This window comes from Petaurus breviceps, unplaced genomic scaffold (genome assembly GCF_028583685.1).
Source record: "Petaurus breviceps papuanus isolate PSGF00001 unplaced genomic scaffold, PetGlider_PUasm1.0 91133, whole genome shotgun sequence".
Taxonomy (NCBI): domain Eukaryota; kingdom Metazoa; phylum Chordata; class Mammalia; order Diprotodontia; family Petauridae; genus Petaurus; species Petaurus breviceps.
In genome coordinates this window covers 100,606,714-100,626,858 of record NW_027187419.1, presented here as the reverse complement: position 1 = coordinate 100,626,858, position 20,145 = coordinate 100,606,714, and the positions used below count along the sequence as shown (strand labels likewise).

At 38.6% G+C, this 20,145-nt stretch overlaps 1 protein-coding gene across 2 annotated transcripts in view; it reads left to right on the top strand.

The window, feature by feature from the left end:
• Positions 1–20,145, top strand: part of SLC25A12 (solute carrier family 25 member 12) — a 130,767-nt gene that overhangs the window by 83,121 nt on the left and 27,501 nt on the right. For both annotated transcript variants that reach the window (XM_069079966.1, XM_069079965.1), the window contains 2 exons: positions 14,635–14,716; positions 16,093–16,251. In XM_069079966.1, the coding sequence (XP_068936067.1) occupies positions 14,635–14,716; positions 16,093–16,251 (241 nt within the window). The remainder of the gene's footprint in view (positions 1–14,634; positions 14,717–16,092; positions 16,252–20,145) is intronic.

Here is a 20,145-nt window from a genome sequence, read left to right as displayed (position 1 = left end):
TCCCAGAATTCAGATCAAATCACAGAACACTTCTCAAAGTGAGTCCCCAATCTTAAAACATTTGATTTTAAAATTTTGAATTCCAGATTCATTCCCTTCCTCCCTTGTCACCCACCCTTACTGGGAAGATAAGCAGTTCAGTATAGGTTGTACATGTGTAGCTAATGCAAAACATAACATAGTAGATATATTGTAAAAGACTGACTATATTTCCCTCCCTCCTATCCCACCTCCCACTTGTTCCATTCTCTACTTTGATCCGATCACTTTTCAAAAGTGCGTGCTTCCAACGTCCCCCCCCCAGCCTGCCCTCCCTTCCATCATCCCCCCTCTCATCCCCTTCCCCCCTACTCTCCTGTAGGGTGAGATATCCTATTTAGTGTTTATGTCATTCCCTCCCTAAGCCAAATTCAATGAGAATAAGGTTGACCCATTCCCTTTTGCCTCCCTATTCTTCCCCTCCATTGTAACTATTTTCCCTTGCCTCTTCTAAATGAGATAGTTTACCCCATTCTGTGTCTCTCCATCTCCTCTAAATATATTCCTCTCACCTCTTAATTGCACCTTTTAAATATCATCCCTTCCTATTAAATCAGTCCTGTGCCCTCTATCTATGTATATTTGTAAACATATATACATTCATTCACATATGTATTCATATGCCAGTATACCCTCCGATACAGACATATATATTTCTATTCCCTTCAACTATTTTCATACTGAAAAAGTTTCATCAGTTACAATTATCGTTTTTCCATGTAGGAATGTTAATAGTTCAACTTTGATAAGTTCCTTATGATTTCTTTTCCCTGTTTACCTTCACATGCTTCTCTTACTTCTTGTATCTGAATGTCAAATTTTCTATTCAACTCTGGTTTTTTCATCAAGAATGCTTGAAAGCCCTCTCTTCCACTGAATGACCATATTTTCCCCTGAAACATGATACTCACTTTTGCTGGGTAGGTGATTCTTGATCTTAATCCCAGCTCCTTTGCCCTCCAGAATATCATATTCCAAGCCCTTCAATCCCTCAGTGTAGAAGCTGCCAGATCCTGTGTTATCCTGATTATGTTTCCACAATATTCAAATTGTTTCTTCCTGGCTGCTTGTAATATTCTCTCCTTGATCTGGGAATTCCAAAACATGGCTATAATATTCCTAGGAGTTTTCTTTTTGGGATCTTTTTCAGGGGGTGATTGGTGGATTCTTTCAACCTCTATTTTGCCCTCTGGTTCTAAAACATCAGGGCAGTTTTCCTTGAGGATTTCTTGGAGGATGATTTCTAGGTTCTTTCTTTGATCATGGCTTTCAGGTAGTCCAATAATTTTTGAATTACCTCTCCTGGATCTATTGTCCAGGTCAGTGGTTTTTCCCATGAGATATTTCACATTGCCTTCTATTCTTTCATTTGTTTGGATCTGTTTAACAGCATCTTGATTTCTCATAAAGTCATTAGCTTCCATTTGCTCCAGTCTAATTCTGAAGGAATGATTCTCCTCAGTGAGCTTTTGAGATTCTTTTTCCATCTGGCAAATTTGGCTTTTTAAGGCTTTCTTCTCCTCATTGCCATTTTGAGCCTCTTTTGCCATTTGAGTTAGTCTGTTTTTTAAGGTGTTATTTTCCTCAGTCAGGCTGTTGACTCTCATTTCGTAATTTTCTTGCATCATTCTCATTTCTCTTCCCAATTTTTCCTCCACTTCACTTATCTGCTTCTTAAGGTCCTCTATGGCCTGTAACCAGCTTGTATTTTCCTTTGAAGCTTTTGGTGCAGGAGTTCTGACTTTACTGTCTTCCTCCTGTTCCATGCTTTGATCCTTTTTGTCCCCCAAATAGGAGTCTAATGTTGTATTCTTCTGTTGGTTTTGCTTCCTTTGCCTGGTCATGTTGCCACTCAATTGCTTGACTTTGGGGCTTTTTGCCACAGTAGGACTCTATCACCAGATGGGGGAGCTTTTGTCCCAAATGCTGGGGTTTTCTCAGTTGCCAGAAGTATTAGTTGGGTGCCCTCTCTGAAGCCTCCACATGCTCTGGCAAGCTGGTCACACACCCCAGGACTTCCACCCTAGACTGCAATCCAGATATAAGCAGTTTAAAGCAAGAGTGATTACCCCTCAGACTGGTTGCTTGGTCCCCCCACAGTCTGCAGGCCAGGAGCTGAAGCTGCCATGGGGCAGGAGCTGTGCCACAGCCCTCAGCAGCTTCTCACCCTGGGGGCAAAAGCTGTTGCACTCCCAACTACTGGGTCCAAAAGTCCACTCTGCACTGACCTCTCACTTTGTCCTTAGCATCTATGTGTTGATAAATCTGGAAACAGCCACAGCTACAGTTAATCTGGAGTCCCTACACCCAGCGTCTGGTCTGGACTGCCCTGGGGCTAAAATCTCAGAGTGGGGCTGGACTCAACTCCCAGAGCGCTGTGCTGACTGATTCCTGCCAGCCTGCTGGGCTGTCCTCAGTGGGAGGTTAGCTTCTCTGTCTCATTTTGTGGGTTCCGTAGCTCCAAAGTTTGTTCAGAGTCCCCTTTTACATGAATTGGGGAAGGTGGAAGCCAGAGCCATGGGGAGGACCTGCTTCTACTACACCATCTTGACTCCGCTCCCCTCTAGAGGCTGATTTCTTATATACATAGAATAGTTTAATGAATAGAGTACTAAATAAGAACCCAAAGTCTCTTTTTTTCAGATTATATATTGATTACCCCTTAATAGAAGAACCTCACTATATTACTCACTGTAGCATAAGGACCTCATCTAAGGTGGTTAAGATAGTGCACTGGGCTTGCAGTCAGGAAGATCTGAGTTCAAATCCAGCCTTAGACACTTACTAGCTGTGTGACCCTGAACAAATCACTTAACCCATTTATTTCAGTTTCCTTAACTGTAAAATAGGATAATAATAGAACCTACCTCCCAGGGTTATTGTGAGAATCAAATGAGATGATAATTATAAAGCATTTAGCATTATGCCTCACGTTTATATAAATGTTCTGTTGTTGTGTAGTTGTTTTCAGCTGTGGCCAATTCTTTTTTCAAATGTTTATTAACTTCTGATTTACATCATTCGTTTCTGCCAGATTTTGAGTTACAAATTTTCTCCCCGTTTTTCCCCTACCCACCGCCCCAAAATAGCAGTCCCACAGGATATCCCCTCCTCCAACCTGAACTGTGGCCAATTCTTGATGACACCTTGTGGGGTTTTCTTGGGAAAAGTATTAGATTAGTTCATTATTTCCTTCTCCAGCTCATTTTACAGATGAGAAAAGTGAGGCAAACAGGCTTAAGTAATTTGACCAGGGTCACATAGCTAGTATGTATCTGAGGCCATATTTGAACTCAGTTCTTCCCAACTCTGGGCCCAGTGCTCTATCCACTGCACCACCTAGCTTCACATATTAATGTTAGTTATTATTATTTCCAGGAGAATTTGCTCAATGTTCTTTGGATAGACTCCATGTTTTCCTGCCTTGTTGGGTTTGTGTACACTGTCTGGAATTCCCAAGGTCCAGTTCTGGTGTCATCTTTTCTCTGAATTCTTCACTAATTTCCTCTCTCCACTCTCCCAAGCTGGAAGTATTCTTATATTCTAAACTACTTTTTTCATCTCTTTTGAGTCAGTTTCCTCATTTATAAAAAACAATGGAGTTGGACTCACTGGTCTCTAAATTTCCTTGTACCTCAAAATCCTATCATTCCATGCTCCTAAATGTTTAGTTCTAGTTAGGATTTAGTTCTATGTAATGTTTAATCATATGGATAATAAGTTTAGGAAGCATGTCTATTGGGAACATTAAAATGTTGGCCTGATATGTATTTTTTTAACTTCTTTGATTCCTTCCATTGATCTGTGATCTCATTAATGTGGGTATTTCCTCCAGTGATAAAGATAACTACTAATTCCACAACTTTCTTCGTCCTGTAAGGCCTTTGTTCCTGTTCTATAAATCATCCATATGGGTCCACAAGGTGCTGGAGGCTTTCATCTAGATATGCTGATTTACATATATGCCATTGGATCATTTGTTGTTCCATTGTGTTCAGTTGTGTTTAACTCTTCATGACTCCTTTTGGGTTTCTCTTGGCAAAGATACTGGAGTAGTTTGCCATTTCCTTCTCCAGTCTTTTTTACAGATGAGGAAACTGAGTCAAATTGGTTTAAGTGATTTGTCCAGGGTCACACAGCTAGTAAGTATCTAAGGCCAGATTTGAACTCATGAAGATGAATGAGACTTCCTGACTCCGGGCCAGGTACTCTATGCACTATGGTACCACCCAATTGTCCCAACCATTGGATCATACAGACTGTCAGTCTCCCCTCTCTCAGACAGGCTCATATCCTTTCCTGGTCTCTTTGATGATCTTCATTTTAATACTTCTCCAGTCTTTTCATTGCTATTAACATGCTATAGTCTGATGATGCCCACCCTGCCCCGCTCCATTATCCTCTGAGTAACCTGCAATTTTAATTCTTCTAAGACTAGTATTTCATAACTTGCACAGTAGCAGTGTAAAAATATTAGTAATAAAAAGATGAACTTTTGCTTTAAGGAGAAAGCAGATATAATCTGTTTCCCAGACTATATTGAGAGCTTTTCCAGTATGTCAGAACCTGCCAAAACTTGTGCCACACTGGCATAGCCTTCAAGAACCATGGGCTGTGTTCAAGCTACAGTGAAGCATCAGAGCATGACTTTTCCTTGTGATTATTCTGTTTGTTTGAATTTAGTTTTAGGTATAGTAGATATTTTACCTCAACTTGGATATATTTGAAGTTTTAACTTTGTATATATTTTAATCATATATTTAAAATCAAAAGTGATAATGACTCCCAATAGTGGTCTTGAGAATTTACTTTTTTTGTAAAACCACTATTTTTTTAAAAATCATCTTGAACATTCATTATTAGAGCCCATTGAATAATAAGACTACACTACACATAGACTTGATGTAGAATTTATTTTAACTTAATTTTGTTTTTCCAATTATAAAAAAAAAATTTCTCTCCCTCCTATTTCTCCCCAACAGAGGGGAAAAAAAAATACAGGAAAAAAGCCCTTATAACAAAATATGCATAGCCCTGCAAAACAAATGTCCACATTGTTCATATTCAGAAGAGTATTTGTGTCAACCTGCTTCCTGAGTCCTTGCAGGTGATTAGTATGCTGCATCCTGAGTACTCTGGAATTGTGATGGGTCTTTGCTTTGATCAGACTTTTTAAGTCTTTCAAAATTGTCTTTACAATACTATTATTATTGTATAAATTGTTCTCTTGGTTCTCAGTTCACTTTGAATCAGTTCATACAAGTCTTTCTATGTTTCTCTGATGTGTTCCCCTTCATTGTTTCTTACAGCACTATAGTTTTCCATCACATTCTTCTTTGCATAGAGCTATAATTGGATATTCTTGTTTACTAGACTCATGCTTTCCTTTTTCTATATAGACTATAAACTGTGCATAATAATTTTATGAGTTGTGGCCAAAAGCATCCCTTACTTAAGTTGTGAGCCTCTCTGAGCTTACCTAGACAGTCTACAGGCCCATACCAGAAACCTCTCCACCCTGGCAGGCCCTGCCAGAGCTTGTATTTTGTTGGCATAGAGTTTGCGTACCCAGGGTCACCTGTAGACCATAACAATCTCTTCTGATCTAATCGCTCTTTCACTACTACCTGTAAACATGCCAAAGTCACTTCATCCTTAAAAAATATTCACTTGCTCCTACAACCCCTTCAGCCCTCATACTATATCTTCTTCCTCTTCACAGACAAATTTCTAGAAAAAGCTGTCTATGCTCATTGTCTCCATTTCCTCTTCCCTTACTTCTAACTCCTTTGCTGTCTAACTTTTAGCCTCACCATTTGACTGAAATTGCTTTTTCTAGTTACCATTGATCTTTTGATTGCTAAATTCTATGGCTTTTTTTCCCCAGTCTTTATTCTTCCTGACCCCTCTGCAGCATTACGCTATTGACCACCATTTTCCTTTGGGTACTCTCTCAATACATTTCTTATCTGACTCCTCTCCTCTCATATAGCCACCATCCCAATTTGGGTCTAAATCATTCCTTGCCTGAAATTATTTTAGTAGTCTTGTCTCTGATCAAACCTTTGCATAGCTGTTGAAGTAATATTACTAAAGCATAGATCTGACCATGTAACTCCCCTTGTCAAGAAGCTGTTTCCTCCCTTCTTAACGAAGATAAAATACAAACTCCTCAGTTTGCCACTTAAAGCCTTTCACAAAATGGCTAGTGGAACCTTCTCCCACTACCCACCTTTCCATCCCCTATTCAGTCCTTTTCCCAACTCCTCATTACCCACTTCTTTGCAGTTTTTTCTCTTCCTGAGACCACAGGAGTCACCTTCCCTTCTCTGCTAGTCTTTAATTTGACCTGGGCAAATCTCCATTCCTTTCTATTTCTCATATTCCCTCCCCCCTCTCATATACCCTCCCATATTGTAATGTAGTCACATAAGATTCGCCTATAGGCAAGATGTTGCCAGGTTCTGTCCATAATGCCTCAGGCCCTCCTTTTCACTTTTACCTCCATCTGACTGTCACTGTCACCCCTGTCTCCTTGTGTACATTTAGAAAGAATTCTCTTAATGATCTTTCTGCTTTCATTCTGTTGCTATTACTCCTTCTTTGCTGCATTTATTTACCCCTCCTGTATTGCTGTTGTCTGGGGTGTTTGAGAAGCAAATCATCTCTTCAGTTATGGTTTTCTTTGTAAGAAGGTTCCAAATGCTTCTTGATTATGAAATGTCCATCTTTTTGCATTTATGGTTTAGCTCAGATTTTCTGGGAAGGTCATACTGGGTTGTATTCAGAGCTCCATATTCTTTGGGATAGATTATTCCATCTCATTTTTTTTTTGGAGGGGGGAAGGTAGGGCAATTGGGGTTAAGTGACTTGCCCAAGGTCACATGGCTAGTTTTGTGTTGAGTGTCTGAGGCCATATTTGAACTCAGGTCCTCCTGACTCCAGGGTCAGTGCTCTATTCACTGTGCCACCTAGCCACCCCATTCCATTTCCTTTTGCATTTTCTAGAGGATGTAGGATAGTCTTGCATTATTTGAATTTCTTTTCCTTTTGTATTTAAGGGTCTTTTCTCCTGATGGATTACAGAACTTGTTTCTGAATCGAATTGTTAAATTTAACCACTATGTGTCATGGAGTTTCCAGGATTAGGTTGTTTGTTTTTTAACTCCTGGAGGTGATCTACGAATTCTTTCAATTGGTAGTTCGTTTTATGCATTCAGAACTTCTTGGCACTTCTCTTGTATTATGGTGTTTATATTGTTGTCTCGTTTTCTTCTGGGAGGCTTATGTTCCTTAGGTTGTCACCACACAGCATGTCTTCAGGATCGGTATGTTTTGCTTGTATAGTAAGCATATTTCCCTTTTGTTGTTAGTGGGGTTTTGTTTGTTTGTTTGCTTTTGTTTTCTTCTCTTCTCCATTGCCCTTTACTTCTGTGTAGTTGCATCCCCAGTCCATTGTTCTCTCTTTTGTTTCTTTGGTAAGACTTGACATCATAGATTCAGGTTTTTCTCTTCTATTAATTTTGTTGTGCAGGCCATAAATTTTGATTTTATAACTCTCATTCTCTTTTGAACCACTCAGGAATAGCACATTGTGGTTCCATGTTATCACATTCCACTGGATATTGCTTTCCTTTGTTTTTCAGTATTTATTCAGAAAATGCCCCAGTTTACTAGATCTGGAGGCCAAAATTTCTTCTTTTATTAATGTTTCCCTGTTGGTTTATCTGCTTATGTTCAAGGTCTTTGATTTTCTTCTACCTGAGGTCTTTAGTGATTTCTATTTAGCCCCCCACTAAGGCTTACTTTTTCATTCTCTCCGCTCTGATTCTAGTTTCCTTGGGGGCTGGATCCAAAAGCATCATAGCCTTTTCCCACACTGGGCATAGTTCACCAGCCTAGGTTTCTGCCCCATGTGACTTTTGGAAGGACATGACTGGCTCCAGCTGGATAGTGAGCTTTTCTCACAAGCGTAATAAAAGCCAGACAGACCCCCCCCCCCAACACACACACACACACACACACACACAGAGTGACTTCACACAGTCCTTTCCCCACCCTTCACACCTCCCCAGTGACCTATTCCAGTGTTCTGTCATATTCCCTCTATTCCTCTGTTCTTTACACCTTCACTGACAGTTCAGAGGATTGCAACACTGGTACTATTGGGGGAGGGAGTTTCTGTAGTTTGGGTCTCCAGACCTCTAGGTGTGATGTTGAGCTCTGTTTTGAGCTCAGACGTGTGTCATCCCCCTTTCCCTCTGTTCCTCTGCTCTCCTGTAGAGACCTTTGGAAGCACAGATGACTACCTGCCATGGTACCGACTGTCCATTACAGTTCTGTGTGGCCCCAGCAAGCTTCTGCCCTGCATCACCACCACAGAGCTCCTACTGTGTGCCAGGCACTGTGTCTTTAGCCTGGAACTGGGATATTCAGGGCATTGGAAAGAGAAAGTAGGGACAGGGCTGTGGGGCTTGGTCTTGTTGAAAGCTCTTTTGTTAGATCCTTGGGTAGTTAATACAACTTTACTGCTAGTAGTGTAGGAGGCAAGGGGGTGGAGCCAGTGAGTCCAGAGTATTATTATTTCATGGTTGTTGTGTTCTTGATCTTTTGGATTCCAAGAATCCTAGATCTTGGAGACAGCTAAGTTGCTTTATCTTTGGCACTTAATTTCTGTTTTGGAGAGGTTTGAGAGGTCGTGGGGATCAGAAAAAATATCAAGTTCTCCATCTTGTTCTCCTCTCTATGAATATTCCCAGCTTTATTGCATAAATAAACCCCTCTTTCACACATATTTCAGACAGAATGCTTTGCCCTGTATTTGACATCCCATCTCTGTGCCTTTGTTTAGGCTGATCCTGAGAAAGCCACTTAAGCCTATTTGCCTCAGTTTTCTCATCTGTAAAATGGGCTGGAGAAGGAAATAGCAAAGCACTTCAAGAAAACCCCAAGTGAGGACACAAAGAGCTGGACATGACTGAAAAATGACTGAAGCTTCCAGGCAATTCTCCAAGATTAGTTGCTGATCTACATCGGTAGAAAGCAGTTTCTTGCCTGTTGTTTCCTCCAGGGAAGGGAAGGAGCAGAAAATAGGCATTATCAAGCCCCTACTATGTGCCAGGCATTGTGCTAAGCATTTTATGTTATAAAGTTACACTGCTCCTCATCATCACCCTGTGAGGTAGGGGCTCTCACCCACATTTTACAGTTGAGGAAACTAGGAGTGACTGAGGCCAGATTTACAGACTCAGGCCTTGTACTCCACCCACTGTGCCACCTAGCTGACTATACCAGTGAAATCACAGGTTTAAACAGTAGCAACAACAGTTTAAAAAAAGGTACTCAGATCAGTGCACTGGCACATAGTAGGCACTTAAAATCACTTGTTGAAAGAATATTGAATGAATTAATAAAAAGTAATTTGAATAGCACTTGAGTGGAAAATCATAGGATAATTAAATTTCAATTGATATTGACAAACATTAAAATGTTTCTTACTGGCACCTGTTGGGGGGAAAATCCATAAAATAAAAAGGTAAAAAGTAAGACTCTCAGGAGCACTAGTGATCTCATTCAAATTGCTTATTTAAAAAAAATAAATAAATGTCTGGATCTTGAACTTACCTGTTGGTCAGTACAGATCTGGAGATGCTGTGACTGAATCAGGAACACAAAACAATAATCAACCAGACCCTTAAACCTTAGGTCTCTTGTCTTGCTGACACTTACTTTTTTGCTTTTGAATTTGGAGTATGTCCTTTCTTTTTCACGTTGACTTGTGATAAAACATTAATAAAATTTCCTAAGCAATTTGGTTGTTTTTTGTGTTTTTGAGGCTTATTAGAAATTTATAGTCCTATGGAGGACACCAACATCCACCCAGGTTTACAAACTTAGGGTCATTCTAAAATCGTCCCTCTTCTTTATTCCTTCTGTGGCCAAGTTTTCTTGTTTTTATTATTCCTATCTCTTCACTCATATGACCAATGCTGATGTAGCTTCTAATTGATCTCTTTGCCTTTAGTCTCTTCCCTGTCAAATCATTTTTCTGCACAGAAGGCAGTATAATCATCCTAAAAGAGCAAATCTATGTCAGTCCTCTGTTTAAAGAAAAAAAATCTTCAGTAACATTCCATTGCCTCGAGGCTGAAATACTCCTGAACCTAACATTTGAGATCCTTTGCAATCTGGTTCCAACCTACCTTTCAAGATATACGGCTGTCGCTTGCTTCACATTACTCACCTCTAAGCACTCTGTATTCCAGCTAAACCGGAATGAATACTGGCTCTTTCCTGATTACCAGAATTCCACCCCTTGCCCCTCTGTGTTCTTTGCCCAAGCTGACCTAGAATACATTCCCTCTTTGATTTCTTCTCTTAGAACTCTTGTCTTTAAGACTCAGTTCAGGTGTCTCCCTCTGGAAGGCTTTCTCTGATCTCACCCCTTCCTGCCACTTTATCCGTCTTTCTGTTACTTTGTATCCCCCAAGAGTGCAGGAGGGGAAGGACTATTTCCTTTTAGTCTTTGTAACTACAGTACTTAAGTACTTATAGGCACAAAGCCTTGCAAAAATTAGGTACTAAGTGTATATACTTTTTGAATTAAATGTATATTTTTGGTAGCTTCCTTTAAGATATGGCAGATCTTGCCTTGCTATGCCTTGAACATGTAATAGTTTGATGGAAATCTTTTATGGACAAGACTGACTCCTTGGCATATGATAACCATATGATACTAGGCTTTCATTAGTAGTAACAGATAGAACGACTAAAATGCTTATAGCATTTTCAGGATTTTATAAAGCATTTTTACTGTACATAATTGTACTTTGAAAAGTAATACCCATAGAGAATTGATCTCAGAGTTAGGGAGACCCTAGGTTCAAGTCCAACCTTTGCCACACACTGACTCTGTGACCTTGGGCAAATCACTTAAAATTCTTAGGGCCCCAGGCAATTCTTTCAAATTACAAGTTGCCAAAAAGGTAATTATTTGCATTTTAGAGATAATTTCTCATTGGTAAGCTTCCTATGCCAATGAAATCACAAGTCTTGTTTTTAAAAAATGTGCTTTGAAAGCCATGTGACAATAGCATTTTAAAAACTGCTTCCGGGGCAGCTAGGTGGCGCAGTGAGTAAAGCGCCAGCCCAGGAGTCAGGAGGACCCGAGTTTGGTTCCGGCCTCAGACATTAAACACCCACACACACACACACACACAAACTAGTTGTGTAACCTTGGGCAAGTTACTTAACCCCAATTGCCCAGCAAAAAACAAAACAAAACAAAAAACTGCTTCCAGGGGCAACTAGGTGTCCAGTGAATAGAGCCCTGGTCCTAGAGTCAGGAAGACCTGAGTTCAAATGTGGCCTCAGATACTTACTAGTTGTATGACCCTGGACAAGTCACAACTCCAATTGCCTCCAAAAATAAAATGAAAACTGCTTCCATCATGTATGTTTCTAAGCTACAAATGTGACTTGTACATTGTTGCATTAACACTTCACTTATCCAGAAATCACATTCCTGGCAGCCTCAGGAACTTCAGAGAGAATCAGAAAGCAAGAAAGGTCTCCAAACTCTAGAAACAGATGTATTGAAGTACCTTTTACTCCCCAGGGGAGACTCTCTAGCCTACTTACTGTTTATTGACTCTTCATTTACACATGCATCTAACTTCATAAATCCCAGCTGACTTGAAACAGGAAAAAAAAATGATAATGATAATAACAGCAATAATGATGATGATAAAAATAAATCATAGTAATGGCAATAATAACAGTTGATATCTATCCAGTGCCTTAAAGATTGCAATGTTCTTTACACATATTGTTTCATTAATGCCTTGTAGCAGTTGGGTGAGGTAGGTTCTATCAGTATTAGTCCCATTTTACAGGAGAGAAGACTGAGATTCAGAGAGTTTAAGTGACAACCACTTGACCATATAATTAGTACATACATACCAGAGGCAAGATTTGATTTCAGGCCTTCTTAGCTATATCTGCTATGTTATGTTGCACAGGCAGCCAGGTGGCGCCATAGTGCACAGAACCCTGGACCCGAAGTACGGAAAGCTCTAAATTCAAATCAAACCTCAGAGACTTCTTAACTATGTAACCCTGGGCAAATCGCTTAACCCCTGTCTACCTCAGTTTCCTCAACTGTAAAATAGAGATAATAATGGCATTTATCTCCCATGGTTGTTGTGAGGTTCAAATGACATGATACTCATAAAATGCTTAGCACAATGCCTGGCATATAGTAAGCACTAAATAAATGCTAAGTATCATCATCATCCTTATTACGGATTGTTATTATTACAAATCAATGAAGACAGTTAGAAACACCAGGGTGGAAGAAAGGATCTGCATCAAACATCACCATTTTGTCTCGTATCCCAAATATATAGGAAATTGACAATATATGATGCCAAGCACCAGTTAGTTCCCTATAGATAACTGGATGTGAATAAACAGTTTTCAGGAGAACTGCAAACTATAAATAAAAGGATGCTTCAGATCACTAACACTAAAGAAAACATACATTGAAACAGCTCTGAGGTTCCCCCTTATACCATGCAAGTTGGCAAAGATGACAAAATATGGGATGAGTCCATGTTGGAGTGCTGTATGGGCATGCTGATGCACTGTTGGTGTGGTTCTTCAGTGATTCTGCTCTTGTTTCTCTCCGTTTGGAATTATGAAAGAAAATAGCTAAATTGTTCACACTCTCACTCCTGGGCATGCATCTCAAGAAAGTTGACTGAACTAAGGACTAATTATGTGTATATGTATGTGTGTACACATATGTACACATATATATATACATATATACCCATACATATATATGTGTATATATACATATATACACACACTCATAGTAACACTCTTTGTGGCAGCAAGACTGAAAGCAAAATACGTTTGCATTGATTGAAGAATGGCCAAACAAAACCAAAAAACATTAAACCTGATGTTTGAATGTTATAGAATAGAATTATATGGTAAGATATAATGAGGAAATCAAAAAAATGTGGGAAGATTATAAGAATTGAGGTATCATGACATAGGCAGGGCCCAGAGAGCACTATACATACACAATGATGAAAATGAGATGAACTGATTATTAAAAGGAAGTTGAATACTGAGTAGTGGAAAAACTAATAACAGTCCTGGAGAACTTATAAAATGTATTTCCTGCATCACGACAGACGTTGGAGGGGAACCACCAGGACTGAGTATTGACAGATTGTCTTAGATGGGTTTTCTTAATTGGTATTTATCACAAGGATAGTGTCTATCTAGAGGTGAAATCAGTGAAGCTCATTTAAATATATATATATTTATGTATACACATAAATACATATATATATGGTTAAGATAGGAACGTCTTTTCCAAATTCTAGAATGCTAAATTAGGGATCAACCCCTAAAAATGAAATAGTTTTAGGACAAATTTAAATTTCGTTTCATACTAGGGATCATACACTTATAAAATTTGTTAGTTCAAGAGATGGCACAAGCTAAAAATGTAAATTAGATTCAAGAAGGGTTTTAATGAATTCGTTATGTATAAATTTATATTGGGTATTTTTTGACATTTTTATTTTTATTTTATTTTTAAAATTTACAAGCATTTGTGACAATTGAGGAAAAAGAAAAAAAGAAAAACAAAACTCTTGTAATAAGTATGCGTAGTCAAGTCAAATAAATTCCTACGTTGGCTGTATCTTAAAATAATTCATAGTAGGTAATTGAGGGAATTTCCAGATGTTGGAAAATCCAACCTTTTAAGAATCCCAGAAAATGTCCCTTGGGGCCCCAAGTCACATGCCACATTATAGTGCTTGGCAGTGTATGAGATACCTCAGTCAACCAGTTTCTTACATTTTATACTTTTTCAAAAAAACTTTTTTCATTTGTATTATATTCCAGAACATGTAGCTGATCTAGCATGAAATTTCTTGTATTCTAATACTTACTGAAACTGGGCTTCCAAGAGACATTCAAATAAGGCAATAAATACAGAATCTAGCAAGTTATATACTATGATGCCAGCCCAGTATAGTTACTAGTCAAAATGATGTGCACTGTAATTTTTTTTTGTAATTTGTTCAAGAAACTGGGAAGAGTAGTTTTTTTTTTTAAAGAAAGGCTTCTATTTTAAATTGCCTAAACATATTTTAAAAATTTTTATTCCTAAAATATCACACTTCAGTTATTGGGAAACTTCATTTATATAGATATTTTTCTTCTATAAGATTAGGATAAATGAAGCATTACTGTTTTTAAAATAATGAAAATATGAGGAGTCAGAAAATAAATTTTTAAATACCAAAATTACTTGGTTTTTAACACAAGCAAACTGGTGTATTATGAATGAACCTGAAAGCTAAACTTTTAAAATGTACAATGTTATATAGATATGAAAAAATGGGGGGGGTAATTTGTTTCAGAAGTGAAAGGATAAGCTTTATCAAATACTTTGTTCACATGCCTTTTTTCTTCCAGTTTTATAAAAGCTGGCTCACAGCTGCTTTTATTTCCCACATGCTTTTCTAAATTTTTTACATTTTTTTTCTCTCCCCCTTTTCCCAACAGCAATCTCATGGGTTAGGCAGGTCTGTCTGGCTCCAGATCGCTGAGTCTGCTTACAGATTCACTTTGGGTTCAATTGCTGGAGGTGAGTGACATGTCTATGTGCTGTTTCAAGCCTGGGTTAATGTAACATTATCTCCTCAGAGCAGGTCAGATCACCAAAGGTGCAGTTCATTGTTGGGGCGGGTAAAGGCGGAAGGCTCTCTGAAATGTCCTTTATTTTTACCGATGATCAGAGGAATTGACCTAGCACTGCTCTGGCATCTCTGGCTCCAAAAAGTCTTCAGGCCAAAACCTTGGTAATAGCCTGAAGCTCCCAGATACAGTGCCCTGTTCACATGAATGATACAAGGTGGGGCCCTTACAAAGAATGGGAGCTCAGAACTAAGAGAAAAATATCAAAGATTCAGAGACATGTCCTAGAAGCTGCAGGAAATATAACCTCTCTTTCTGAAACCATTTTCTCCTCGTTCTCCACTTTGGTTTAAACTATAGTTTATTTAATAAAATTAAAAAAAAAACACCTCTGCTGATTTCTGAGTTAGTTTTTTTTAATTAAATATTCATCACATAGAAGGTCAAATAATCTGAGGAAACTTAGTTAAGAAGAACCAGCAGGAATAATTAAAATATTTGCATATGTATATGTGTATGTTCCCCCCCTAAACATTCCTGCAATGATGACTGATTTTCTTGTCCCTGTTTTCAAAAAGATGATTCTGAGCATGGCTTCCACCCTACCCACCAATAATCTAAAATATATTACTGTAAGTTAAAGTAACAAATTTATGCTAGACATTAGGGGTTACCTATAATTTCTCAACATTGGATGACTTGATATGATTCAGATATGCCCTTGTTCTCATATAAGTCTGTTTCATATGCAAAGAAGAAGGTTTTAACCTTTTTTTCCTTTTTTCTTTGATGTTGTTTTCTTGATATGGAATTCCACTTGCTAGCCCTTCTTCCTGTGATTGCAACTAAATGTAGTCTGTGCTGAAATACTTCAGTAAACTAAATTTAAAGAATTATAGTGTTATATGTGTAATAATTTTTAAAAGGCAAAATCAATATGGTATTTAAGTGCCTTGCCTCTAGAGAATGAAGGAAAAAGTGAAATGTTACAAATAGCCGTCTTATTGTTACAGGAAATTTAGTGTTGATTATCTGATGCTGATTGATAACCTGTCCCTTAAATTAAATACCTAAAATATCAAAGAGCATTCCTGGCCATTATCCCCTGATGCAGCTTGTATAGAACTTGTATTTTTGGATCCCAAAGGTAGCCTGTCATCCTTCGGCTGTGTCTAGCAGGAGGAAAGTAACATGTTCTCTGCAAATATTGTGAAGAACAAATATTGTGAAGACTTTTCTGGTCCTTTGGCGATTGGATTTATTTTCATCTTCTTCTATCCATTTAGTTGTGCTGTTCCTTAAGTCTAAAAATTGTTCTATTTGTAGCTGTGGGTGCCACTGCAGTATATCCCATAGACCTGGTAAAGACACGAATGCAAAATCAGCGTGGGACCGGCTCTGTCGTGGGAGAGCTGATGTATAAAAACAGCTTTGACTGTTTTAAGAAAGTCTTACGTTATGAAGGCTTCTTTGGACTCTATAGAGGTAAGTAAATGAATTTTAGCTACTCAAGTCAAATGATTGTAAAATCACTAGCAGCAGCAGCAGCATTTCACATCCTAGAAATCAATGAATGCCTAGTTCAACCTAAGCAGACTATTTCTGTTTCCTTTTTCTTCATTCTCTGTATTAGTGTATGTGTGTGTGTGTCTTAATAGCTAAAAATTATAATAATAGCTAACATTAATATAGCACCTACTATGTGTCAGACACTGTGCTAAGTATTTTTACCAATATTATCTCATTTGATCTTCATAACAACTCTGGGAGGTAGCTGCTGTTATTATCCCCATTTTGCAGTTGCTTTTTTCTTCTTGTTCCCCCTCCCTCTTTCTTCCTAGCTGCTAGCAATGTTAGCCAGGGAATGAAAGCTTCATTTTTTTTTCTTCATGCTATTTATTTCTCTTGAACTTCTAATCATACATTTGTAATAACCTAGGTCTGGGGGATACCATGAATCTTAAAAAAGGCCCATGTCTACAGGTGGGAGACAAAGATAAGCATTTTTTTCAAAGATATTTTCTTAAAGAATTAGAGAAAGGAAAAATACATTGCATTTTTGCATCACAGAAGCTAACTTCCTTGAAATGAAATTTATCCTTTAGCTTCTTGTTTCCATCCACCATTTTTTTTTAATTTGGAGAGATATTTTTTCTCCTCTATCCTGAGGGAGACATTTATATATTCTATTCAAGCTGTCATCTGAGGTTTAAGCAACGCCTTTGGCTCTAAGTATTGCGTCCTCTTTTTTCCCCTCCTGGGACTCCATTTTGATTTTATTTTATTTTCCATTGCTTTCTAAGATTGGGAGAGTTGAAACATGAGATCCTGTCGGTGGGGAGGCATCAGAGCAAACCACAGGTGAACAGAATCAAAGCTGGGAGATTTTATTTTTCAAGGGAAACTTTCCCTCAGGTCCAGCCTGTAGTCCTGACTGAGTTCAGCACTCTCAGCATCAGAAGCAGCAGTCCAGCCTGCATTCATTTTCCTTGGCTCTGCAGGAACTTGTTTCTCTTTTGGAGTGAGAATGACTTTCATGTAAATGTTTTCGCATTAGAATTTTGTGTTTCCTTCTGGAGGGAGATTAATTTTATAATCCCCTTGGGCGCCACTTGGGATTCTTTGAAAACATTCTCTGCCTGCTCAGGTCCTGGGTATTTAGATGGTTTACAGTACTTGTTTGTTTGCAGAAACATTCTAGTCAATCCCTAGCTTATTATTTGAGTGCCCTGTTGAACTGCTCTCACAGAAAAGATGCTCTGGGCCTTATTTGTGGTTTATGCTTAAACACGTGAAGAAAAAATACTCTTGTTGAAGTTTGGCATGGTGAAAAGAGTCCAAAGACTTGAGGTCTTCATAAAAGATGTAGTTCTAACAAATTTGTATTGCAAGGAGAGAATGGTCATTATTAGCTATGATTACAACTTAAGAAAAAAGCATATCTTTCTGCAATAACTCTGAAGAGCCAAGCTGACTCTTCTTTCCATATGGTCCATAACCCTAGGCTTATTAAATGTCTGCCTTATAAAGATAGTGAGTCCTCAGTATTTAGCCATCAAGAAAATGATAGCAGTATGTTAAAGGTGTGTGTATATGTGATTTCCCTTAGGTATTTTCCTAATAATAACTTGTCTTATTTTCTTTCCCACTACCCTCATTACCCTTTTCATATTTAACATCTGCCTTCCTCTACCATGACAAACTTTTAAGTTGAAGATAAGAATAAGAGACTATGCTGAAATCTGTCAAATCTATACATCTAGTCTTGATCTCTCAGCTGGACTTTGGCCCCATATTGCCAATTCCTGCATTGACAAAGCCTCTTGGGTGTCTCATAAGTATCTTAAACTCAGCATGTCCAACTTAAATTTCATTCTCTTTCTCCTTGAACCTGCCCTTCCATCAAACTTCTACTGAGGTCACCTCTCTCCTCATAGTCATCTAGGCCTGATAACCTCACAATCCTCAATTCTTCCTTCTTCCGCACCTTCCATAGCAAATCAATAGGCAAATATCAGTTAATCTGCCTCCCCAGCATCTCTTGAATCTCTCTCCTTCCTTCCACAGCTACCACTCTGGAGTTCAGGCTCTTACCAGCTCTCACCAGGACCATTAAGTAACCTCCTAATTGGTCATCGTTATTTAAGTATCTTCCTCATCCAGTCCGTTCCCCATAACTGTCAAAGTAATCTTAAAGCATAAATCTATGTTATTCTCTTGCTTAAGAATCTTTGGTGGTAGGGGTGGCTAGGTGTTGCAGTGAATAGAGTACTGGCCCTGGAGTCAGGAGGACCTGAGTTCAAATCCAGCCTCAGACACTTAACCCAAAAACTAGCCATGTGATCCTGGGCAAGTCTCAACCCCAATTACCCTCCAAAAAGCAAAGAAAAAAAAGAATCTTTGGTGGTGGGGTGACTAGGTGGTGCAGTTAATAGAGCACCAGCCCTGGAGTCAGGAGGACCTGAGTTCAAATCAGGCCTCAGACACTTAACACTTACTAGCCATGTGACCTTGGGCAAGTCACTTAACCCCAATTGCCATGCCTTCCCTCCTCCAAAAAAAAAAAAGAAAACAAAAGAATCTTTGGTGGCTCCCTATTGCCTCTAGTATAAAATGAAAACTTTTTGGTATTTAGAGTTTTATAATCTGGGTCCAGCTTCCCTTTTCAGACTTATTTCACATTAAACTCCTTTGCACACTCTTTTGTTCTAGCTAGACTGTAATTTTCTAAACTCAGCCTTCCATCTCCCACTTCCCTGACTTTGTACAGGTTGGTTTCTACATCAAGAATACTCCTAACTTCTAACTCTTAGAATCTTTAGCTTCCTTCAAGGCTCAGCTCAGGCGGCTCCTCCAATATTTGAACCCAAGTCTTCCTGATTCCAAGATCTGCATTCTGCCCATTACACCATACTTACCTCTCTGCCTTGCACATAATGAACACAATAATTGTGGAATTGAACTAAGGAAACCTTGGCGCTAAATAAATAAATTAATCACTTTTCTAGTGGGGAATGTTTATTGGCAGCTACTTTGGGGGAAGATGTCATGTTCATAAAAGTGGTCTTAGTCTGGGAAGGGGGCGATCTGATCTTTTTCAGGATATGAGCCGATAAAATCAGCTCTTTTAGATGAGAGACTGCAGTATTAGGGAAAAGACAGTGTGAACTGTGTACACGTATACACTGTGATTGTTGAGATTGTCATATATTACATAGAACTGGCCCATTATTCTGTCAGATAATTGACAAAATTGTTGACAGATTAGCCCAAGATTCTTTACGAGCAACAATGAGATAAGAGAATGACACAAATCAGTACTTTATTAAAATTCTATGAGCCTTTATTTAGGCAAGTTGGACAACAAATGCACATGCTGACATGGCTGTAAGGGAGAGTTAGATTAAAAGTAATAGGTGCTGATAATCACGAATGTTAGGAAGTTAAGACTGCCATCTACTGATTTCGTCTCTTAAATCAGTCTGCTCCATTAAAGGTATGTGAAGATTATGCATTTGTCATTGATAATTCACTTTGACTGACAGTAGCCTGTGTGCACGATTACTTGCTGGCTCCCAGCTCACGGAAAATCACTCAGCAGTGTCTTTAAAGTAGGCTTAAGATCAGCAGTGAGTGTGCAAATACACACAGTTCTCCTGTTCTTCCCTCTACCTCCAGGGTGATTTAAAGGGGAGAGACCAGTTATTGTTAGCATTTTTAAAAATCCATGTCAATAATTTGGATAAGCCACAGTTTTTAGAAAGCTGAGTCCTTTGAATATTTGCAGGTGTTAAATTGTGGATTTTCCTATCCCAGTCTGTTACCAGCATATGAAAATCCAACCTCCCAACAATATAGCATTCCTTGTAGTTTTATTAA